The sequence below is a fragment of the Cryptotermes secundus genome, unplaced genomic scaffold (genome assembly GCF_002891405.2).
Source record: "Cryptotermes secundus unplaced genomic scaffold, Csec_1.0 scaffold117, whole genome shotgun sequence".
Lineage (NCBI taxonomy): Eukaryota > Metazoa > Arthropoda > Insecta > Blattodea > Kalotermitidae > Cryptotermes > Cryptotermes secundus.
The window spans coordinates 1246383-1272815 of NW_019737981.1; the positions used below are offsets into that span (position 1 = coordinate 1246383).

The 26433-nt window shown below is 39.1% G+C and overlaps 1 protein-coding gene and 1 long non-coding RNA gene across 2 annotated transcripts in view; one reads left to right on the top strand and one right to left on the bottom strand.

Annotated features, from left to right (window-relative positions):
* Nucleotides 1–7434, top strand: part of LOC111870528 (ras association domain-containing protein 10) — a 145991-nt gene extending 138557 nt beyond the window's left edge. The window contains exon 2 of the mRNA XM_023862890.2: nucleotides 4630–7434. Coding sequence (XP_023718658.1) covers nucleotides 4658–6028 — 1371 coding nt within the window. The 5' untranslated portion in view covers nucleotides 4630–4657 and the 3' untranslated portion in view covers nucleotides 6029–7434. The remainder of the gene's footprint in view (nucleotides 1–4629) is intronic.
* The window catches only part of LOC111870531, a 219658-nt gene that overhangs the window by 190105 nt on the left and 3120 nt on the right, over nucleotides 1–26433 (bottom strand). Inside the window, exon 2 of the long non-coding RNA XR_002843865.2 lies at nucleotides 16206–16252. This is a non-coding gene — a long non-coding RNA (uncharacterized LOC111870531). The remainder of the gene's footprint in view (nucleotides 1–16205; nucleotides 16253–26433) is intronic.

Genomic DNA, 26433 nt, shown 5'->3' on the forward strand with positions numbered 1-26433 from the left:
TGGCGGGATACACACACTCACAGCAGGATGAACTCATAGGCCTACTTTAATTTTTTTTCCAAAATAACAAAAATAGAGTAAAAAAGGAAGAGTCGGGTGATAACAGTGAAAATAAAAAGAAAACTACACAGACAACAACAGACAAACGAAATATTTAAATAACTTCCGCCAGTGTTCTTCGTTCTATTCTTTGGCACAAGCGTCTAGGAAAACAGACCCAAACAAAAATATGCAAATCACTGGTGGTCTTTCAGAAGATAACAAAATATTACTTCGCATAACAATAAGTCTAAGTACCCTCTTATTAACCTTTGACCACGTATGAATACGAAAAGGTTGGGCATATGAAAGAGGATATAGCCCAATACTAGTCAGAAATAATTTCTCTTGGGAAAACGAAAAGATTCGTGTGCGTGGGAATGAGGAGAAATAGTTTGTACCTTGCAGTACCGGGCAATGCGTGCGCAGCCCACAAAATATAGGAGAGTAATGGCGGTCTGAACTTGCACGCACACGTACGGTCCACTTTATTGGGATGTTCCCGTATTTACCTGCCACAGAACACGCCCACCTGTTTCCGAGATAAACGCTCTTGCTTACTTACCAGACTACCAACTAGCTAATCAATGCACTCACTAACTCCATGGAGCTGAGTCTTTCTTGAAAAGCCGCCAGTCGCTCAGCTACTCAAGGATTTATCAAAATTTTATGAACCCCGATGATTTATTACTGTGTTCACAAGAAACCGTAATTAATCCCTATCCTGAGCTCTATTAAACCAGTCCATGGCAGGATCAGGAGCTTCGAAAGATTCTTTTTTCTTTCTTATGACTTAGCATTTGGTTTCACTGAAGCGGCATCAGGGTCGGAAGTTCTGCAATATTTCAGTTTTCACAAGACAGTGAAGTTAAGCTTGTTCGTCAGTTGAAAACACCAGAACTTTATCATCATCATCACACTCAGATATTATAAATGTTTTGTTTTTACTTCATGTTTCTTTCTTTCTTTTATTCGTGCTCACTTTGTAATTGGCATTTGGGCTGCTGAGTCAGAATGCAAAATAAATAGGAATTGAATTACTACTACTACTACTACTACTGCTACTACTACTACTACTACTACTACTACTACTACTACTACTACTACTACTACTACTACTACTACCTGCTCTTTGACTTTCTGATAGTTATGTAAACTAGTTTCCCAATTACCTAACCAACAAACGACCCATATATTAAAAATAAATTTTGTCTTAATCATATTTGACAATAATATTATATAATTATTAAAACAATAGTTTTATCTGATATTTGTATATAACTATTTGCATCTCATAAACATAATGTTATTGCTCTAATGGAATTGTTGTTAGTATCTAAACAAAAAAAATGCCTCGTTTTTTTGTACGTATTTGTTCGTTTTGTTCCTATCATTTGTTCATGCTTATTTTATAACTGACTTTGAGCTGCTAAGCCAGAACGTAACTAAATAAGGAATTGAATTGTTATTATTATTATTAACATTATGAAAATTTGCATTCGTAAAATAAGGGGTTCCTCACCATTCATCTGTACAGCAACAGTTTGCAGCGATGGATAGTATGACTGTCTGTAATTCCTACAGTTGCTCTGGCATCACTGCTATTGTCACGGCGTAAGAGATTCAAGTGGAGAAAGCAAGGGCATTAAAGATGAAGACTAATTTCTTTCCCAGATGGTTGATATGTCCCTAATCTCTCTCATCTTACGTCAAACAGACACGTCCAAATGTTTACACCTGTACGCCTGTTTACGTCAGCGCTACAGGAGTTCTTATTTCAGTTGCACGATTATTGTTTTCAAATCATAGCACTACCAAGTCCTATTAGCATTAAAATGTCAAGGAGGATGAGAGGAATAGAACGTTTAGCATAGATGAAAGAGCTGAGAAATGGCAACTAAAGGGAAGGTTCTCTTCCAAGAATTGGTAAGAGATCTTCTCCTCTCCACTAAGTCCAGACTGGCTCTGGGGATTCAGTATTGAGGGGGTGGGTTTCCCCATGCACTTAGATTAGTTATTGGTCCATTGTGCGTCCCTCTTTTAATTTCTATTGTCTCCATACCCTGCCGGTACTGGTGCTCGCTATTAGCCCCTTTCTGCCAGCGAGGTTCCAACCTTCTACTGGCAGTGGTATTTAATAGTTAGTCCCTTTCTGTCAGACAGGTCCCCCCTCCTCTGGCAGTGGTACCTAATACTTCCCCATCTACCGGAGGCATTGAAAACTACTTTGGGCGGGAAACTTTTTGCTAAATTTAGCTCAGAGGTCTCCTAGAGACATGAGGTTCTTTTACGTGCCGTAAATCTACGACACGGGACCCACCGGTTAAAGTCCCTCCCAGAGGACTTGTTCCCTGAATTTTTCCGCCCTTAAAAATTCCACGACCTCCGCCGGGTTTGAACCCGCCTACATTGAGTCATGAGGTGGGAACGGCTCTGGGGTACTGGGATATCTATCCCCGGGAGTAAGGTGAGCTGGACGCGAAGCTTACCACCAATCTCCACTCCCCCATTTGTCCTCATGTCGTGGTGCTTAATTAATTAAGTTTTAACTGAAGGGAAACGACCACTTAGATGACACAGACCTAGGCTGGAGGAAAACCGTAAAATATATTCTAAAGGAACAATATTGAGGTGCTGACTGAATTCATGTGGGTCAAGATAGGAAAGAGTTGAGAGTTGTTGTGAACCCTGCACTTAACCTTGGTGTTCCATTTCTGGACTAAGTGAGTGACAGCTTCTCAAGAAACGCTCTACTCCGTGGACTCAGCCACTTAGCTTAGTATTGGTTTGGGGAAACTCTCTCCTTGAGAAACTGCATGTATCACTTTGCAAAATGTTTACCTACTGATATTTGCGGAAATTACTCTCGAATCTGTGTCGCCTGGCATTTGTGGCTTTCTACACGGAAAGTCAAGACAATAATTACACGATTCGTCTCGCACGCTTCACTGTAACAAGACGTGACAGAAACATCTTCTCTACGTTAGAATAGGTTGGTAACACCGTGGCCAAGTTCCAGATTTCCATTCATATCGAAACACGATTTGGCTACAAGCTATCCGAATTGACGCTTTTCATAATTTTCGTCAGTGTCTCAACACCAGTGACGCAATAATGGACATTCCAATAATCCTAACCGTCTCCTTCCAATCTTACTCGTCGTTCATACTCCTTTTCAGAGCTCTGCGATGTTAAATGACCTGAAAATATTCTACCTTGTTCATAAATTAATAAAATATTATTTTTGAAGCTATCTCAGCTATAACGTAGCGTTGAATGGTGTAAAAAGGCTGAGATAACCCTGTAAGAGGCCACTCTCTGAAGAGAAGACGTAGTTGGTGCAGTTGAGTTAATTCGTTGAGTATTAGCAGGCAACCGTTAAAGCCGTTACCAGGAAACGACTAGCGGAGACTGTAACAGACTGAGAAACTAGTATGTGTGTAACAGTGAGCTGTTAAGTGTAATTACGAGTTCATTGTATAAATGGTCAATAAATTCAATCTCTAATCCAAACCACGTCTTGAGTCAATCACGTGACAATATGTGCATCATTATTCAATACATATTGCTGCCCTAAATGCTTTCAAAGCAAATAAGGTAGTAAATGAAAAAGAATATGACCAGTACGGTGTTGTTTAATTATGATCTTGAAAGTTTTTAATATTAACCAAGTAGCATGAATGATAATTCGAAATGGCGTAAATTTTCCATGTTCTATATATACATCACGATTTGATTATTATTATTATCAGGGAAATTAAATCACTCGTAATACTCCGTGTAAGTTGGATAATTGGACCAATTTAAACTCTCCGGTCTCCTAATTAGGCGACTTGGTACAAAGGCAGACATTGAACTATCACAAAAGGGTTTACAATGTAAGAACACGACTTGCCCTCATGCATTGTAGGTATTGTGGTGTGATTGTCATTCAACGTTTATGTAAAGTACTACGCAGAACATAGTGTTTTACAAGAGGGTTAAATTTTGAAGAAATGTAGAAAGAATGTTTTGTTCTTTTTCGGCCAGAATAAAGACAATTGGTGGGAAAGTGTGTACTTCAGAGGCACTTTAACACTGTCTGAAATATGCTCCTGTCTTTCAAGGCCTTTCTTAAATGCGACAGTCCAAATTACAAACTGGTTCAAAATACATCGACTATCGCTAATTGGATATATTGAACATTTAAACATATTAACTACACCTAATTATAACGCTCTTACTAATTCAGCTTTTGGTAGGAAATAAACAAGAGCTACGTTATAAACTAAAAACTGACAGGAACTTATGATGTCATCTGAGAGCAGAAGGAACTCTGAAACAATTTTTAGTAATTTATTTCCTGCTGCGTGCCCCCTGAAATAATTTTGCTTGTCACCGGCGATACGCGTGCCACAGTGTTGGAACACTGCCTCCAAAAGATAAAAATCTCTTCTTTCTACTGTCGTTGCATAGCAACTAAGCCATCTCACGTTTCTATTTCTCTGTCTGACACATTTTTTTTTTCTTTATTTCTGGTATATTAAGTCTTCAGTCACCAAATGAAATGTCATCTTTACTAAACAATCTTCCTTCTCTTGACTGTTGCAGCAGTACCAGACGGTGAGGGCAACTGAACATGACGGCAGAGATTCCGGTGTGGGTGAACAGCCGGCTACGGTGGGTGACTGGGATCGGACGCAAGACTACATGTGACGACGTGATTGCCGTCCTCCGCAGTGAGGAGGATGGAAGGACACGGTCTGAAGAAGCGACGACCAGAACACTTCAGGAAGGACAAGGATTCGCCATCATGGAGCGATGGCGAAGAATGGAACGTCCACTGGACGGCCGATCCCGCATCCTGCGAGTGTGGAACGCGTGGGGAGATGCTCAGGACGAAGTGCGCTTTACGCTGAAACGAGTAACAGACTGGGAGGCGGACAGTGGGAGAGGAAGCCCGGGGAGGGATTCCTGCAGTGCTACCCTGAGCAGGCGAAGGAAACATCACCACCGTGGCACGAAATTGCCCTGGCCACCGCATCATCAGACCATCCACCCGCGTCGACTGGCCCAGTTACATCATCATCATCAGCAACAACAAAGCCGAAATAATTTCAGCAACAAGTTACCGGAAACCATCGAGAGGCTAATGAAACTCATACTCGCTCAAGGAGAAACGATTCAGAATCAGCTTAGAAGATTACACGACAGGGACCACCAGATTGAGTGCATGGAGAGCGAGACACACCGCACAAGAGTGGAGACTCTCGGTTCGAACTACTTGCTGGAAACGTACCTGAAGCGTGGCTCGGAAGATGCTGACGAGGACGACGAGGAAGAGAAGGGGGATGACAGTGGCGTAGTGACTGAAGGTGGTAGTGACCAGAATCCACCCACACTACCAGAAGTTCCTTCTTCCACGGTGAACAGTGCTGAACCATCAGCTGATGGGTCCGAACCCGCAGTTGATCAAGATGACGCGACACTTCTGAATTTGAAGACCCGAGTTGAACTGTGGGAGAAGCTAGCGAAAGTGAACAAGAGACTTCAGAAAGAAGAAGAGTGTTTAGTGCGTCTCCATATTAAGTTCAGGCGATACAAAAACAGTCAAGCGGAAGGGTTAAGACTACTTCCGGATCAAGAGATAGATGAGGAGAGTTTCCGGATTAGGGACGCGCTGCTCAGGGACCTGGAAAGAGTCCGCCTGGAGCTGGAGCAAGGGACGAGGGAACTCGAGCACAACGCCCTGGTCCTTGCCGAGACGGAGACTCTCCTGGAAGCCCGCCGACATTACTTGAAGAGACTTCAGGCAGAGCTGGAAGCGTCAGACATTGGGACGGACGAGATGTTGGTGACACAGCAGTCGGCTGCTGGACACCGAAATGGGGGTACCACCACTGCGACCTGCAGTTCTGCCAATGATACGGACTCAAATTCTGACACAGGCCTCAGCTCCTTGCACAGCAGTAGTGAGGAGGGTGTCTATGTTCTTGACACTCTAGTTTGATATCGACATTGTTGTCTTGGAAATAAGACTGAGTTCATCAAATGACACAGTTTACAAATGAGATAATTTTTTTAAAAAACTTCTTACTACCGGCTTTACTCATAACTACAAAAACTTCATGAGCACGTAACACTGAGAGCTTGTTAGATAATGCGGTGTGTTCCACTGAAGTAGGCCTACCTATCTATAGTCTGTTACAGGGTACTTCAATAAACATACAGTAATCGCTATGACAATGATTAAATCACAGGATACTTAATTATTTGCCCACTCGAAAAACTGAATAGTAAATTCTAATCCCTTTTCAGACATCAATACATGTCGGTGGACTGTTTCTAGCGTGTTTTTGTCGATATCGGCCTTGCAATGTTATGAATATCATTCCAAGAAGTCCTTCCAAATTTTAAGATTAATTTTTTTTTCGGAAATAATTCTACAACGGATCAGACCAGAAGGGACACAGTCCGGTGAAGCTAACAAAGAAGGTGAAATATTTAGCTTGTGTGCTTAACGAGGAAAGTGCGCACTCTGAAGCTACTGCATCATTTGTAGTCAAATTGCATAGTTACCTAGATACACAAAATAAATTGGTGGTTTTCTTGACTTCCCATATTGGTAATTTTCAGAAATTGAAACAAATTTTCTGACTTCCTGGTTTCAGAATTCAGTACACTGTGTTAACCTTACAGATTTCTCTCCTCTGATTCCACATGTATTCAGAAACTAACCCCCTACTGTAGCTACCCTGGATAACCTTACCTACGCCTTCTCTGTACTCGAAGCCACAAAATTTTGAGATTTTAAATGAACTGACTTTTTTTTTAAATACTAACCTAAGAATATGATCATGGAGTTCCGTTTGATGTCAATATTAAACCAAGACAAAACAGAGTAGTATTGAAGTATTTAAAAAATGTGTTTAATTAAATTTAACAAGATAGTAAGGTTGCCACTATTTAATATTAACGGACATAATGGTACTTACGGTACAGTTTTTATGTAACTGAATATAAAATGATGTCGAGGCCCCCAAATAAACTGAGAATTACACCCTTATGTTAAATCCTTTGCCTAATTCAGCAACTCTCAGTGCGGTCACCGGACATATTGGCAAACAATGCGATCGAAAATGTAGGCAAAAAGTAGACTAAAAACTGTTGGAAGTTTCGGTTTTAAGGCTGGATTTTGTATGTGTGTGTTCTGAAAAAACTCAAAACCAAAATGGTGCAAGCATCATATATATATATATATCAACACATACATAAAAATTATATTTGGAACTGAATACTGTGGCGGATAATTTTGTTCGTGAATGCCAGCAAGACCAATCTGTTGCTTCAGAACCGCTGATCCAAGTGGAGTAGGATATAGAGCATGAATGATCCCCCCCCCCAGAAATTTAATTTAAAACTGCTTGTCCCTTTGAATTATCAGATTTTACTATCACCCAATTTGNGCATGAATGACCCCCCCCCCCCATAAATTTAATTTAAGACTTGCTGGTCCTTTGAAATATCAGATTCTACTATCAACCGATTTGTTATTTTCCAAGCATCCAATTACAGCAATAACTTCAGAATCATTTCATGGCAGTCACAATTAAGTTAACAACTTTGCCACGCGAGAGTTCGTGTTTTCTCACCGTATACATAACCAGAGGTACTTAGGAATTCATTCTTGTGAGACTCCCTTCCCAAGGCACTATACGTGCATTTTCCTGTGCAACCTTCTTCCTCATCTGTCAGTTTCACATTCTAAAACTCGAATTTATTCACATGTGATCTGGGGTGGTCGCTGTCAACTGTCTTGACAATCAGGGCTCAATTAATGGCTTATGCGGCGGGTTTCTTATGTCAAAATTGGCACGGGCTGACCGATTTCCTTTTCCACTAGGTACTAAGAGAGGTTTAACCCCTGGGGGTAAGGCACATTACACCGATTCTCTAGAACGGCTTTGTGACATTATATGAAGAAGCAACATCGCCTTTCACTTGTAAAACTTCCAACTTCCTCCGAATAAGTCTGAATATCGGCCAGTGTCCTTTGCATTTCCTTTTGTTAAATAATAAAAATACTTCCAATCTGTTTGTCAAATTAAAGGATGTAGCGAACATATTTCTATAATTCAATAATTCTAGATACGAGTATAAAGTGTACCTATCCCTATCACACGAGGCCATATGTATAAACAAGGACACTATTTGCTCACTTTAAGGAAGTGAATTGTTCCTATTTAGTACTTAAATAACAAAGGTGGAAGTCACATTAACGTAAAGGTAATAACCTAAGTAGAGACAAGAGAGGCCTGAAGTAATATGCATAGATATAGAATTAATCGGTGGGCGAATGTACACTTGTTTATTCCCACTTATAGTAAGGAAGAGTACAGGTAAAATATTCCCTGTGCTTAATTAATTAAGTTCTATGCCAAAGAGACATGGGGGAGTGGAGTTATAGCTCCACCATTCTTGACATCGGAACTGTATGGAGGTGACTGGTCAGCTTCACGCCTAAGTCTCTTTAACCCTGGGGAAATATCAACCGGTACCCATTGGATAGGAGTCTGGGTGGGCACGTATGGTGTAACTGAAATTTGCGGACCAATTTTGGGCACGAATTCCACATACCAGAACAAGAAAAAATGTCCACATCTGTAAACATTTAATTTGTGAGTTACAGCCGAAACAGTACATTTATAATAAGTGCTCAAAATGTTCTCCATGATATTCAATGCACGCTTCGACACATCTCATTATGGACCGCCCCATCCGTTCAAAGTTGCCGAGGCAGTTGTGGATAGTCTGACAAGCGTCCACAATGCGATGGTGACGTGCCTCTTCGTTGTCAGCAGGAGCTGCATATACAAGAGGGTTTAGGTGTCTCCACAGGTAAAAATCCAGAGGATTCATGTCTGGCTAGCGTGGAGACCATGCAGTGGTTCCTCCTCTACCTATCCATCAGCGATAAAAAGTGTTGTTGAGAATATCTCGCACAGCACGGCTAAAATAATTCGCAGCACCATCATGCACGTAGCGCATTCGTGCTGACTACCAGTAGCTCTGGCAGATCATGTATGAGGAGGTCTCTGTAGTGGTTGCCTGTAAGCCGATGTGGCAAAACGTGTGGTCCTCTCAAGCAACCACCAACAATACCTGCCCAAATACTAACACCGAACTGTAGCTGATGTCTATGAATAGATTCAATTGCACCATGAAGACTGTTCTCTGACCACCAGTGGTGAGTGTGGAACTTTGTAATGCCTTCTCTAGGAAAACATGCCTCGTCAGAAGGGAACAGTTTCTATCGTGCTAGGAAGGTATGAGAGATCGAAATTGATAACAAGTGATTAGGTCATGATAGTATTCCTTCAGCTATAAATCTCAAATTAAATGTTTCTGGACATATGTTGATGTGGATATTTGTTCTGATTCAAGTATTGTTTTGGAAGATAAACGCTACGAAATACAAAATTTGCCTCCATAAATAAACATAAATTAAAATAATTTGTCATACTTTGCTAACTTTGTTTGTAAATACTGTCACGTGTTGGGGGTTTGCCTGACGAATAATAATGGGTTCTGGATTTGATGATTAGGTTTATTGGTACTTCTTTACAATTACAATTATAGCAGCTAGCACACTGAACTCCATACTCCATCTGAATTCTCTTACGAATGAATTCGGCTCCTGTCTGACGAACGCTCTATGAAAAATCTCTCTGAAGGATCTACACTGCATTGAATGCACGAATGAACACCCTTTTATAATTGCCACGCGGCTCGAATATAAATCATCATGCCGAACAATTAATTATCCTCTATTATTCTGCTTTTTGTCACGGAAATATTATATTTATGTTCGTTACCGTGGAAACAGGTGTTAGCGAGTTGTTGTCTAGCAAAATTATTTCCGCTTCTGCTGCTATTGCGGTCTTTAGGCAGTGTTTACCTGGCCATTGCCTAGCAAATGATCATATTCCGACACGATAATAACAAACTATCTCCTTGATATGAACTGCTATAAGACACCACGGGTCCCTAAACACGAAGGTTCTTTCAAAAATCTTCCTCTTTCTCGCCCCTGGAAGATATGGGCCCATTATAACTACTATCAAAACTATTGCGCCTTCCACCTCACATGCTTTCTTACCAGATCTCTTCTTCCTTTCTCTGTGTACATAGACAATATACTTGCCAATCTGTCTCCTAGAATCCGAAAAATGTGTTGTATCTACGTATTTCTCTTCATATTATCTATGTTATTAAGCTTCTTAACAATTCTTGTATCTATACTCATTGCTCTGTTATTCAAACTCGGTGATTCTGATCTACACATAAACCCCATTTGTGTCCTCTCATCCCTTTCCGAAACTTTGGCCCTGAAGGATAAGCATACATATATTTTTTTTTTTCAAAATATATAAAAGACTGCTTAATTTCCTGTTTTTGCAAAATATGGGTGCAGTGTATTTTAGCGAGTTCTTCTAATAGTCTTCAGTTTCACTCATAACATTTTTGCTGCTTCATGCTTTACGTGTTTCTGCTCTTAAACATATTTCTAAGCTGATTTTGATAGTGATTTTTAATATTATTTTTGGTTCTAATAATATTTTTCGCGGAAATTTCTCTTGATAATAAAATTTAGTTGGACGTAACATCCAATACGTTTAACCGGAGGACTTCTATTTAAAAAAATGATGAAGCTATCCCTGTAACAGACAGTGAAGGCCCATAGGGTTGTGAGACGCCGAGGCTCCCACACATCCTAAACAATCGGTTCACAGATGGCAGTAATTTTTCAGCCTTACGCGCCGACCGACCTTAATCCTCCCCCCAGGAAAACTGCTGGTACTCATTTCTGTTAGAGGCGTAAGACCATGTTCATTGTTCCAAAAATCGAGTTGTGGTGTCTACTGCCTGGTATTAAAATTTATCCCGGTGCATTAAGTAGTTTGGGACATGACATAAGCGGGCTGAGTGAGAGAGACACGTGGACTTCTTTCTGTGTTCATTGCATGAGCCTGGTGCAAAGAACTCATAAAATATCACGTAAAATTCTCATGTCTTTAGCAGATACATTAAGAAATAAAATTATTTACGCTTGGGAAATCAAGTTAGTGTGTCCGACAGAGAATTTGAGACAGACAGATGTTTATCCTGAAAACCCACGTCTGTATTTGATAAAGATTTTATGAGGCGATCTGTAATGGCTCACAATTTCACATACCTAACAGCCGCCTTAAGGCAATCAAGAGGACTTGGTCAGAATTCCTCACAATAACGAATGCAAACGGGCAGACCCTCGGTCACTGCCTACAGCATTAAGAAACGAATACACGTGACAGATCAGTCGCCTGAAAGCTAGGGCTGAGCAGCACAGAATTTAATAAGAGTCATCGCCCCCAAATATTTGTTCCGTGCTACCGAATTACGACCGCCTCTGTGGTCTAGTGGTCAGAGTTCCTGGCTACAGATCCAGAGGTCCGGGTACCATTTTCTGAGAAGTAGTGTGTCTGGAATGGGGTCCACTCAGCCTCGTGAGGATAACTGAGAAGCTATTTCAAGGAAATAGCGGCTCCGATCTAGAAACTCGAAATTATCGGCCGTGTGGATCCGTTGCGCTGACCACGTGACACCCTCTATCTGCAAAAAGTTAACACTAACTTGACTGACAAGCGGCGGTCGCTCGGTCGGTATAGTTCGTTTGCGGACTTCAGGTCACGGAGTTACTGAATTACCAGACACATACGAACACAATGAAGTCATTGTTGGACATAAAACTAGAGTTATGAAGCAGTTCTATTAGAACGTGTCTATTTTAATGCAAATAATTGTCTTCCTCTTCTGACAACTCAAGCATTGAGCCATGCCTCATTCCGAGACAAGAGGAAGTGACATTTCCACCTCCTTCTCGGATATCCAACATCCCAGCTTCCATTACAGTGATAAAATTTTGATTACCACAGCAGATTTTCTGCAATATTATTCCATATTCCTTTAGATTCTTGATCAGTCATATAAATTGCTACACTTTATTCTGGTATTTCATATGTTAATCCACACACACAGCCACTAAATCGCAAGGTAAAGTTAAAGTTGCCCTTGTGCTTAACTAATTAAGAACTAAGCTATGAAGGCATATGAGGGAGTGGATGTATAGACCCACGTCTTCTTGACCTCGGCACTGGTTGGAGGTGAGTGGTCAGCTTCACGCCCCGGCCGCTTTACCACCCTGTAAAGAGCCCCCCATATCCGTCGGATAGGAGGCTGGGTGGGCACCAGAGCCAGTTTGGACATGGAGAAGTGGAAATTCTTGCCCTCATCGGGACTCTAAACTCCGACCGCTTGCTCATCCAGCCCGTAGCCAGTCGCTATACCGATTGCGCTATCCCGTATGAAACGAAAAAATCCAGAAAATATACAAACTTGACTTCCACGAGAAAATATAACTTTGCTTTTAAAAAAACTTTAAAACTTTGAGACTTGTACGTCTTGCGTGCCATAAAATATTAGAATAGAGTGTAACAATTTATAAAAATTCTCATATATACAGGGTGTCCCAGGAGGAATGTGCCAAACTTCGGGAGGGTGTTCCTTATGTTAAAGTATGCCGATATAACCCAAAACACCTACTATGTCCAAAGTTGAACGGTTACGGAGATAATGGTCCAAGAAAAGTGTGGTNAAGTCTGGCCGGACCAGTGCTTCTTGAAATTGCTTCACTAGTGCACTATATAGAAGTCATTGCCTGTATGGTTGACGTGTGATGTCGAGGACTTTGCATATTTCCGCATCAACCAGCTTCAGAAATATTATAACACAGTGTCACATGAAAATGTCACGGTCTCCTTCTGAAATATTGACCATGACAGGAAAACGTTACCGAAGTTGATATGGAAGGAATAGCATAGTCTTGTCTTGTACCATACAACAGTCCTGCTGCTGGTGAAACTGAGCTAAAACAGGGCATACATTTTTAAAAATAAAGCCCATCTGTACAAGAACCTGAAAGATTTCAACTCTAATTTGCATTTTTTTAAGGTTCGTTAAGCAATAATTTTGCCAAAAATGGACTAAGAGAAGTTAGCAAATAATACTAAAGTGTTTTATATTGTTTAAGTTCAGATTCAATGATCCTGTCATTAGGACAGAAAGTGATTTATCTAAGAACTTCCCCTTCTACGGTACCAAAAATATTGTTTTACCTTGAAGCTATAAGAGCAAATGTATTTTGCTGTATGCTAGTCATATATCCACATCGTTATATGATACTAATATTAAAGAATGTTCTCAAACTTTTGTGTTATTATAATTTTATTCCTAACATTTTCCCTCATGCTTCCAATACTTTACACAGGACCTATATTTTTTTGTTCGTATAGTGGCGGGGGGGGGGGGGTGNGGAGTCCAGCTGGGTCCACTAGGCACGTCGGCCACTGACTGCCCTATTGTACCTGCCCCGGGTGATTACGATGATGGAGAATTTGGTGGAATGAAAATTGGCAGGGGAAACCGAAGTACTCGTAGAGAATCTACCCCAGCGCCACTTTGTCCACCACAAATCCCACTTGACCCGGGACCCCGCGGTTGGAAGCCAGCGACTAACCGCTTGAGTTATGGCGCGTCCTCAGGACCTATATTACATAATTATACATTGCATCTATGTTCGTGAGTGCATAACAACATGCAAATATGCACGCATGAAAGGTCGCATCAGAAGAGAGATAATTTCACTAAGGTTTAACGTGGAGTTCGTCCGTCCCTGCGAGATAAAATCTCGAAACAAACACAACTACTTAGATTCGCATCATTTCCAATTCATAATGCAAGATCAGTTTCCCATTCTGACATAGATTGATAGAGTATTTTTTAGTTGTGAAGAATACCGTTTTCTGGGATGTGGCGCCGTGTAGATATTGCATAAACCGACGTCTCGGAGGAACTTATCGCCTCCATCTTTGAGGTAGATGAAAAAAAGAAAAAGATCCGCGAGCGAGGAACCAGCATGAGCAGGTGGTTGAAGACTAAGTCTTTCGGAGGAACGTATCGCCTCCATTTTCAGAGTAGAACTAAGAAAGTCGGCGAACGAGGAACCAGCATGAACAGGTGGCTGCAGACTGCCTGTCTGCATCCACATGCTCACGTTGGTTCCTGCTCGAGGATATTTTCTTTCTTTTCTTCTACCCTGAAGATGGAGGCGATACGTTCCTCCGAAACGTCGGTTCATACAATATCTAAACGGTGCCACATCCCAGAAAACGGTATTCTTCATAGTCACAGCCGTGAGAGCCTCAAGTTTTGTTTTTTTTTTAGTTGTTTAGAGATAATTTCAACTACAGAAATTATATTTCGAATGAAATGGAAAAGTTATCATGAATGGGTAAGGGTTTGGAGGAGATCGTGGTGTGTTTACAAGGTACTGTTCCGAAATTCGTAAGGGGTTTCTGAGGACAAACATAAAAACCCTCAATCAATGTAGTTAGCGTAGATGAATCAGCAGAACTAAATAAGTTAACGATGGATCATTATATATCCAATCTCTACACCAGGCACTGATTGAAATGTCGTTTAATATACAAATCCAGCAGACAACTTTCGCTTTCGGCCTTCCATCCGTTGTGACTCATGACATCAGAAAGAAAGTAAAACAACCGTAAGAAGGTCTTGTTTGCAGTTAGTACTGACCTATTAGTGTCCTCTAACTCAGCGGTTCTCAACTCTATCTGGTTCATGGGCCAATACAACAGCAGTGGTGTTTCCTAGACCGGAACCGCTGAGTGCTGCTCACTATGCAGCAGTAAAAAGTAAAGGTATCCCTGTAACAGGCCGTGGAGGCCCATAGGGTTGTGAGATTTTGAGGTTCCCACATTTTCTAGACAATCGGCTCATAGATGGCGGCAAGGTTGTTAGCCTCACGCGCCGGCCGCCCCAGGAATATTCCTGGTACTCATTTCTGTTAGAGGCTGAGTCGACCCTAGGGCCATAGTGCGGCCAGAAGGATTAGGTCAATTGAAAAGAATCCAATGATCTCATCGGGACTCCAACCTGCGACCTTTCGGCTTGTAGCATAGTGCCTCAACCAACTACGCTACCGCGTGTCCTCACTGTGTAGCAGTGCAAGCAATATTCCACAAACGTAATCAACACACGGATAAACGCACTGAAGATAACATAATGTCCTTGTGTCATGCTAAAATCGAATGTATGTCTTAATTAAATTCGACATAAAGTTTATGATTCATGAGGTAAGAAGTAAGTAAAGTTGTTAGACATCGATACTGTGGAACAGGTTCCATATGAATGTATCCATAAAGGGTGGATACACTACCAACTTTATCAATCCTGCACTTCGATTGATTCGTAGAATTTTATTGATAGGGGTGTCACAGTAGTCACTTGGTTCCATAAATTTATCCAAGGCGACTAAACATTAAGTAAGTTATGGCGTTGGGCCGCGCCATAGCTCAAGCGGTTAGTGTCGGTCCGGGTCCGAACACGGGTCAGATCATGTCGGTTTTGTGGTGGACAAAGTGGCACTGGGGCAGGTTTCTTCCGAGGACTTCAGTTTCCCCTGCTAATCTTCATTTCACCAATTTCTCCACAATCACAATGATCATCATCTGTGGCTGGTACAATAGGCCAATAGTGGCAGCAGCGCCAAGTGGACAACAATAACAAGCTATGGCGTCACAATCACATAGGCTATGTGTGGCTGATTCATCTTTTTCTTGGCACCTTTTACATATAGGGTTATCTGTCAGTCCCAATTTGTAAAAGTGTCCTTTTAGGTGACAGTGTCCTGTAAGTAGTTCTACCAACCATCTCAACTGGGCTCTCTCTAATTTTAACAGATCCTTCGTTCTTCTGACTCAGGGTCATTGTGTAAGTACTTTCGAACACGTTAAGTAGAACCGTCACGGATGGAAAATCTATTAATGATGACCCCGGGTAAAATTAAAGTTGACGGAACTTGGAACAGATCAGTTTTACAACTTCACACCAATAATTCGCGAGGTTAATGATGATTAGTGTTTTCTGTAATACGATCCCTGGAGTTTGGTAGATATTTGCAGAATTTTTCGAAGGAACTTCTGTAAACATCTGTCATACTGCAACATGTAACATTCCAAAAGGCAGAAATTTCAAATCTCACAATTTGTATATAATATTGTACTTACTATTTCTCAGTTTCTTCTGATGCTCCACGCTTCGCTTTCCACCGGCCCTGAAATATAAAAATCCTGGGTGAATACACGAGAGTAAAAAGAACAAATGACAGTGAAAACTATGCAGGTGTATGGACAGGAATAGCACAATTTCCGCTCGCTGTTTAAAGAAAATATCAATACATATCACCGGTTCGAATGGGTTGAAAAAACCTCACTTATTCCTACGTGCGTCGTGAAAAGTGCGTAAAACCAAGGCATAACTGAGCGATGACGGCAAGAACTTCAGTTTCCACAACTCTGCGTTTGAAAACCCTCTAGAAGATTGGCAAAATAAAAAATAATAAACGTGTCTATTTTTTGCTTGTTTCATGCAAAATTTCTTATCGGATTTTGATTAAATTCAGTAGTAGCGGAGTGGGCTCCAAGTATAATTAGAATGATCAAGTCAAGGAGGATGAGGTGGGCAGGGCATGTAGCACGAATGAGGGAGACGAAATACATATTTAAACTTTTTCTGCTAAAATAATAGAAGAATTAACTATTAATTTTTACGAAGATTATTTTCAGATAAGCCGCATTAGGATTTGCCTTTATTATAATAAGTAAATGGTTGTAATGCCGGTCACGGTAGCCGAGCGGTCTAAGGCATGCACTGTCTTCGCTCGCTCAGAAGCCGAGATCGTGGGTTCGAATCCCACTCAGGGCATGGTTCTTTGTGTGCGTTTTTCTCTGTTTGTCTACAGGTAGAGGCCTTGCGACGAGCTGATCACTCGCCCAAGGAGTCCTACAGAATGTGTAAGATCTAGAAAAACCGAAGTGAACAGAGAAGTTCATGGAAGTAGGCCTAGGCCCACTGGGGCTGTAGTGCCAAGGAAAAAAAATGGTTGTAATGAAGTTCATGGAGGTAGGCCTAGGCCCACTAGGGCTGTAGTGCCAAGGAAAAAAAATGGTTTTAATGGATGTGTGGCTCTATGTATATGCCCGAGATGAGGAGTGGATAGAAACTGAGAACGCAGGCATTCCCATCTGCGATTGATGCTGTCTGCAGTGCGAGACACACACACACGGCACTTAGCAGAGCAGAGAACATATTCAGGTTTCCTCAAACATTGTTACGAAAGTATGTTAAGACGAAGATCAAAATTTGGGGAAGGCTGTTCAAACTATACCTGGCAGAAAATTGGTCTTCTCCGATGAACTGGAGAAGGAACTGGTGGAGTATTTATTGTTCGTGAACGAAGCTATTCGGTCTGATAACTCAAGGTATAAGAAGACTTACTTTCGATCTACCTTTAAGAAATGATCCTCAGAATAACTCTTTTCAGCTTGAGGGGACCGCAGGTAAAGACGGTTTCTACGCTTTCCACAACCTACACAAAAATTCTCTTTTGCTACGATTCCTAAGGGGAATTTCTTTTTCTATAGCAAAGGGATTTAGCAAACAAACGTCAACAACTTCTTTGATTTACTGGAATCTGAAGTCGAAAAACAACATTTTCACGAAAACACAATTTATAACTTTGAAGAAAGTGCTTTGAGAGATTTCCAAATAAAGTACTGAAACGATTATTTTGCAACGGTCGTCTTGAAATTGCAATTTATTGGCCTTCTCGTAGATTGTTGGTGTGTTACGCTGTCACTTTTTATAAATTATACATGTCTCTACACGTTTCGAACTTATATAACTGTTGGGCCGCGCCATAACTCAAGCGGTTAGTCGCGGGCTTCTCACCGCGGCGGCCCGGGTTCAAACCCGGGTCGGGTCAAGAGGGATTTCTAGTGGACAAAGTGGAGTTGGGGGAAGGTTTTCTACGAGTACTTCGGTTTCCCCTGCCAATCTTCATTCCATCAAATTCTCCATCATCATAATCACCCGGGGAAGGTACAATAGGCAAATCAGTGGCCGCCGTGACGTGTAGACCCAACTGGACTCCACCCACCACTAGGCTAATTAAAATTATATAAGTGTTGCATTATATAGCCTTTTATAGTCCACTGTCCTAAAGCGTAATCAAAACTTGTTCCAATTATTGCTGAGCTTTGTTACAAACATACTCTTTTCACCTGGTGCTTCGTGTTTCTGACATTCCATGGTTTGTTGGGTTATGTGCGGCAACTTATTACAGTGCAGAGTGGTTGATTTAGGGCTGAAGTCTTTATTCCCTACGACGTTGGACCGTGTAATTTCAATGGATGGTCACTCATCAACCACCGACGTAAGTACACGATATACATACCCATTTTCACTACGATCCGTCCAGACTTTCAAGAGGCCGCAGTGTCGATGTTATTCATGGGAGGGTTTGATGCAGTACGCCGTTGAGTTGGCATCAGGTGACATTATATACATACTGAGTTTCAGACCATCCGTTCAGTCATTTAAGCAATACTGTTCTTACCTCAACGACCTGAGAGACTGCAACAGGAGGTATTTGTGAAACACTTCGCTGAGGTGGCCTCGGATTATATAAAAAATGCCAGTTTTCATGTCGATCGGTTCATGCATTCGAGTATTATTAAGACTACAATTCGAGAATTTGCATTATTGGTATTAGTGACGGGATGGATTTATGAAATACGTCGTTGGGATAGCCATGGGTGGCATGACATATGTACCCGGTTTCATAACGACTGCTTCAGGCATTGAAGAAATATTAAGGCTGTTGCCTTAACAATCAGAGAAGCCGCAGTCTTTGTATTGTGATGGGAGGGATTTATAAAGTAAGTCTTTGGGATAGAAACAGGTGACATGATATATATACCCGTTTTCATGACGACTGGTTCAGGCATTCAAGAAATATTAAGGTTGTTACATTAACAATTTAAGAGGCTGCAGTCTTGGTGTTATTGATGGGAAGGATTTATGAGGTTTGCTTTTGATATGGCCTCACGTGGCATGATATACGAACCAAGTTTCATAAAGATCGGTTTAGGCGTTCAAAAGTTGTTGGGGGGGGGATACACATAGAGACACACAACCACACACAGACAGCAAGGTGATTTCACAAGCCTACTTTTATTTTTCAGAAAAGAAAAGTGGACCAAAAATAAAGTTTCACTGGTTTTATAAAATAATCTCATGGCGAGTAACGATAATTTTGTATGACAATGATATAAGCGAACACGCTGTGCATACTGTTATATCAGCTGCTAAAAAACACTGCTCTTGCTAACAATGCGTTGCAAGAACATGATACAGAAATATCCACTACTGTCAAACTGTAAAATAGTCTTACTAAGTACCTTCGAGAAACAGGAGACTATGAAGAAAAGACAAAAATTTCTGTCCCTCTTGATTGTAGTTTTTGTGAAAGGGAGCAAGAAAACGAATCAGAAGAATGTCAGGTGGCAAAACTACAAAGCAAGTTGAACTGGGTTCCAGAGAAGATTCAAAATCTAATCATATTACATAACTGTGGTCAAATTACTTATTGAAATGGAAACATGGAAAGCACACAATTCTGCTTTAAGTGGAATATTTATCTTCCTAATTGACCATTATGCTTTACCATAAAATCAAAAACGTCGAACCTAGTCAAGGTTTTATCGACAAGATTTAGAAGTTGATATCATGGATATATTTATCGGGGGTTTTTTTTTTTGTTTTTGTTTTTTTTTTTTGTACCAGATATGTCTGTGAGGAAGACGTTACAGATTTCACTTTCTAACAATTCTATGAACAACTTCTGAATATAAAAATTGTTTTTAAAATTGATTTGGCAAAATTCAGAGCACCCTGTGAAGGTGAAAGATCATTTTCTGTTCTGAAGTGAACCAAAAAATGTCAAAGATCAACACTGGGACACATACTGTGCCTTACTGAACATCACATGAAACAGCTGGAATTAGAACATCTTCACTTAGAAAATTATAATTTAGGTGCTAGATACTGTAGGAAAACACTGGAGAAAGGAGGAGTGAGTATTTTTGTACATGAAAACCTAAAATTTACTAAAATAAATTTAGAAGATTATTGCAAAGACCAGGATCTGGAAGCATGTGCTCTAAAGTTAGACTCTCCTTTTTCTAATATTTGTATACTGACTTTATATAGAGCCCCATCTGGAAACTTCGATCACTTTATAAATAGATTAGAAACCATCCTAAATGTACTGCATAGTTCAAAAGTTGAATTTATAATTTGTGGTGATATAAATATAAACTATCTCATCGACAGTAATAGGAAACTAAATTTAGACTCTTTGTTATCATCTTACAATCTCTCCAGTACTGTTAACTTTCCCACAAGAGTTCAAAATAATTCTAGTTCAGCGATAGATAATATATTCATTGATAACTCAAAATTAAGAGACTATACTGTAGGACCCTTTATAAATGGCTTATCCGATCATGATGCTCAACTCATAGAAATAAATAATATTGACCTTCAGCCCAGTAATCAACAATATCAAACAGTAAGGAAAATCAACAAGCATACGATGGCAGATTTTGTCACAAAATTAAGTAATGAATCATGGGACAATGTATTTGACAGCAATAATATTGATTCTAAATTTAATTGCTTTCTGAACACATACTTGAGGATCTTTTATTCAAGCTTTCCCTTAAAAATAGTCAAAAATGAAAATAAAAACAAATCCACCTGGATAACAATTGGAATAAAAACTTCATGTAAACACAAAAGACAACTATATTTGGCCAGTAGGGACAGTAATGATCCAAGACTAAAAAGTCACTACAAAATGTACTGTAAAATTTTGTCAAAAGTCATTAAAGAAGCCAAACAGAATAACTATAACAGCCAAATTCTAAAATCAAACAATAAAATTAAAACCACCTGGGATATTGTGAAAGTTGAATCAGGAAAGAAATCTGTTAATGAAGACGTACAAAGTTTGAATATTGAAGGGAAGTCCACTAACAATCCACAAGCTATCGCAAGTGCATTTAATGAATATTTCCTTTCATTAGCTGAGAAAACATATTCCAATAATAATAATAATAATAATAATAATAATAATAATAATCCAATATACTATCTGTCTCGTGCCTTTAACAATTCATTTCCAAATATCAATCTCAAATTCTCAACAAGGAAGGAAATTGAAAACATTATTAAATCCCTTAAGCCCAAAAATTCACATGGATATGATGAAATCTCTACCAAATTACTTAAAGCAAGCTCTGTTTACATCAGTTCACCCTTGAATCATCTATGTAATAAATCTTTATCATCAGGTACTTTTCCTCAACGCTTAAAATACGCTGTAATGAAACCACTTTTTAAAAAAGGAGAGAGAAAATGCATCTCTAATTACAGACCAATATCCATATTGACTTCATTCTCAAAAGTCTTTGAAAAAGTTATGTATAATAGACTACTTGAACACTTAAATTCTAACAACATATTAGTCAAAGAGCAATTTGGATTTAGGAAAGACCTAACAACAGAAAAAGCAACCTATGAACTAACTAACGATATTTTAAGTGCTCTCAATGACAGATTAATTGTGGGAGGGATTTTCTGTGATCTAGCAAAAGCTTTCGATTGTGTTAATCATGATATCTTACTATCGAAATTAAATTTCTATGGAATAACTGGCAAAGCTAATGAATGGATCAAATCATACCTCAAAAACAGGTATCAAAGAGTTGAAATAAATAATAAAAACTCCAGTCATAATGCATTTTCAAACTGGGGAATTATAAAGCACGGTGTTCCACAAGGATCAATTTTAGGTCCCTTACTTTTTCTTCTCTACATAAATGATCTATCTAAAACCATCAACAATAAATCTAAACCAATTCTATATGCAGATGACACTAGTATAATATTTAAGAACTCTAAATTTGACAACTTTAAAAATGACATAAATATTGTATTTGAAGCCTTAAACAGATGGTTCGAAGCCAATTTACTCTCATTAAATTTTGATAAAACCCATTACATATCATTCACAACTAAAAACAACCACCAAATTGATCTGGACATCAGTTATGCCAACAAATTAATCTGTAAAGTACTTGATACAAAATTCCTTGGAATACATGTAGACAGTACACTGTCTTGGAAAATACATATTGAACAAATTATACCTAAATTAAATGCAGCTTGCTATGCGATGAGATCAATTAAGCCTTTTATGTCACAGGAAACATTGAAGATGGTTTACCATGCCTACTTTCATTCTATTATGAACTATGGATTAATATTTTGGGGGAACTCTTCACATAGTGTAATAATTTTTAAAATACAAAAGAATATAATTAGAATCATTACAGGATGTAGAAGTAGAGATTCATGTAGAGAATTATTTAAGAAATTAAAAATTCTACCGCTTCAATCGCAATACATATTATCGCTTCTCCTATTTGTTGTTTACAACAAAGATAAATTCAAATTAAATTCTGATGTCTATAACATGAATACTAGACAAAAATATAACTTTCACCTACCCTCATCAACTTTATCAGTATATCAAAAAGGAGTCTACTTTACTGGCATAAAAGTGTTCAACAATCTGCCACAAAGTATTAAAAACTTGGGCAATGATACTAAAAAGTTTAAATCAGAGTTAAAGAATTATCTACATGCTCATTCCTTCTACTCTTTAGATGAATACTTCAATGTAAATAGAGAATGATGTAAAATTAAGTTATATTAATTTTTAAGCTAAAATTGCCTGTACTTATGTATGTAACCTTTTGACTTGTTCTGTATCCAAAGGTACTAACCTGCTTAGGATTTATAGAATGTAAATAAATTCAATTCAATTCAAAAGAGACCACATTGTCTCTCATTGCTTTCTAGTGAATGTGAGTTACATTGCAGAGTAAAAACTGATGAAATGACTTCAGCGTTTGCTAACAAAATATGTTGACTTGACAGTATTTGATGTAAATATAAATCCTCGGTGAGGTATAACCAGACACCACAGTCATTGCAGAATTCATGTGTCTGTCTGTCAATCAAAAGTGGTTTTTCACCTCATTAATACGTAAAATGGGAAACAATATTCACACATATATTTACTGCAAACCACTGAAATCATTCTTAACTCAAAAGACCTGTGTAGAGGAGACCATTTTTGTTATCTCACTTGATGATTCACTAGCCTTACATGTTTCGATCCATTTGGATCATCTTCAGAGGCACCAAACACTTTTTTGAAACTACTATCACAACAGTTGTCAATCAAATACACATGTAACGTCCAAGTACACAAGGTTCCATCTTTCAGTCACAGCAGCCTTTCTGGTTATAGAAATATTTAAAGTTATTTTAAAATTTTAAAAACTTTGTTAAAAATTAAAATTCATAAACCATACGGTTCGTGTCAATAACCTCTGTCATCTCTCTTCAAGGTGGCTGATGTTGTGCCGCCTATGTAACTGAGTAGGGAGATCCTTAATATTGTCTGTTATGATTTCTCGGCTCGCTGTGCTGTTTATAATTGTAATAAAATGCTTGCTCAAGAGTCTCCCTGGGGTGCATGAATGTTTTCATTTCAGTCCTCTTCTACAGGAAACATATCAGAAAGTAACTGTTTTATTAATTTACATTCAGTGACTTCTCACAAAGTCCTTCAAATGGAGCACATGGAGACTGTATCTGTGTGTCTGCATGTTACATCTCTGTGAGGTGAATTAATGGTGAATTTGTTCTAATGCCCAATTAAACACCACACCATGAAGATGGGAGGAGAGTAGTGGCATATTTCCACACTTTATTAACGTTGTCACTAAATGGAGGATACTGGTCGGCTTAAGCTACTTCTCATTTTAACCTGGGAAAAGAAACCCTAGTATCCACTGGATAGGAGGCTGGGTGGACCCCAGACCCACTGTGAAGAAGACAGAAATTTCTTGCCTCTGCTCAAACCACAGATTCTCAGTTTCCAGCTCACAGCCTAGTTGCTATACCAATTGATATTGGTATTCTGTGTAAAGAATTGTTAGGAGAATTTAATTTAGTTCGTATAAGTCTAGCATGACTCCTAAAATTAAGTGAATCTCCCATTAAACTTAAAAACTTCGTCAACAGCGGCTCATAGTAAAATAAACTGGTACATGGCCATTTTTAATGGTTGCATTTAGATACACAGCTTTTCTCTGAACATCTACTGATAAGGTAAATGGTTACTAAATCACAAGATAATATAATTTCCAAGCAACTGGTGTGATAACTATAATTTGATTTGCTCTTTAACAATAGATTTATATTTACAATAAATGGAATAAATATAACCCCCCATTTAATGTTCCTTCATTTAAGGTTTTCCCTTGTTTAACATTAATTTTATTGACTGCAAGTCTTTAAACTCTGTGTTGTAAATTCCTCCCTTTAAGAAGTTCTTCAGTTTATAGCATTCAGATCTGCTTTTCCCAAAAGTACCTTCTTGCTTTAATCATGGAGGCCACTAAGACATTCAACATTGTTAAATGTTCTGGTATCATTAACAAAGCTGTCCATAAATTACATGATGTTGAATGACAGTATTATTTGTGAATAATCAGAATACAAAAAGTTATAATTTTACGTGTGGTCCTGCATGGGTGTGCAACTTAGTCTCTGACAGTAAGGGAGGAACATAGTCTGAGGATGTTGAGAAGAACATTTCGTTTGCCATTGATAAACTGAAGTTCCTATCTTGGGGGATAGAAGAGCCTGGCCTAAAATTAAATGGCTGATCTTGGGATATTCTACAAACATTTTTCATGTGTCTTAAACAAAGCATTTATTTTGTGATTACCAGTTCTAAATGATAGCTATTAATTTAAAATTGTACAATATGTTTTCCATCAACAGATCAGCTTGCAGTTAAATTAAAACAATGGATAGATTCGTCATCAGATGAAAAATTCTGCAAGAAGATTGTTGAGCACTGCAAAGACCTTGGTTTGATTTCCAAATTACGAGTAACATCTGCTCACAGAGGAAAAAAAGGAGGCTCTTATCACCCGTATTCTCTTCTCCTATGTAACTTTCTTTCTCTGACTGAGCGACAGTAAGCTCCAATGGGGTTTGCTTATAATATTTAACCTTTGTGGTAGGAAGGAGAAGTATGGCTATTGGTAACTATCCCTGGTTGTGGTATGGCTGAGATTTCTTCCTCAGGGCGTTTGGCAGGGCCTCAGCTTAAGTGGGGAGATCGGTGCTATCACATTTAACACTTTAAACATTAGTAATATATATTGATATGATGGTAAAAGCTTTTTTAAACACACATGTACGAGAAATGCCATTTGCTATGAATACTTCACTTCATTTAGCATAGTTATATGAACTGTTATGTATAAAAGTTCACACAGATAACCTCATCTTGTGTTGATTTAGACTCTGTAAAGATGAACAGCAATGATGCAGCTTTTGCATCCACATAGTTTTAAGAGGTAACAGACAACTGATTCCAGACACTGCTCTCTCTCAAAACACTGAGGTCCTCCATGCATCAGTTCCTCTACTATGACATTCCCCCAAATTCTCCTGGTTAGGCATATTTGAAATTTGGGAATTTACCACCATTCCTTAATCTCCGATTAGTTAAATGGAGTATGCAATTTTGGTCCTTAAAGTTCTGATGGCGCTTTTGACAGCTCAATGATGGATACTGCATTTAGTGTAGGTCTTCAGCCCACTAAGTTTAAGTTTACGAGGTACAGAAGCTGTCACATATAGTATTCTCAAAAATCACCGTTGTTTCCCTTACAAACAAAAATTCCAGGAAAGGAAATGGGGATTCTTCCTGAGAAAAAAGCAAGATTGGGAATAAGTTGTTTCCTGCGAGCAGGAATGTGACTAGGTCTCACTGTCTTTGCCTATTATCTGTTACTGTAACTAAAATATCTGTATTAATAATTCTAATTATTCCTAAATCTAGTGCATGGTGGTGGTGCAGTTACAAGACATCACAAATATTGGCACAATATGAAGATATGTGACTAATCATTTATGACACGCCATTTGTCTGTATGTAAATGTAAAGTTCTGCCTGAGTAAGAATCCATGCATCATGAAGATGCTTAAGAAGTGAAGGTAAATGCACACATTCTAGACCTCTCCACATAATGGTCAGCTTCGTGCCTTGGCCAAGTTTACTGTCAGAGAAGGAACTGTGATTACTCACTGATTGGAGAAGAAAAGGGGTGAGTGCAAGAAACAGTCTATCAGATATCAAACTGTAAGCATGTCACTTTAGAGCCTCGATCTATTCCAGCTGATGCTACCAGTACTTCAGTTATACTGTGAAATGTCATCACCTCTAAGTTCAGCCCA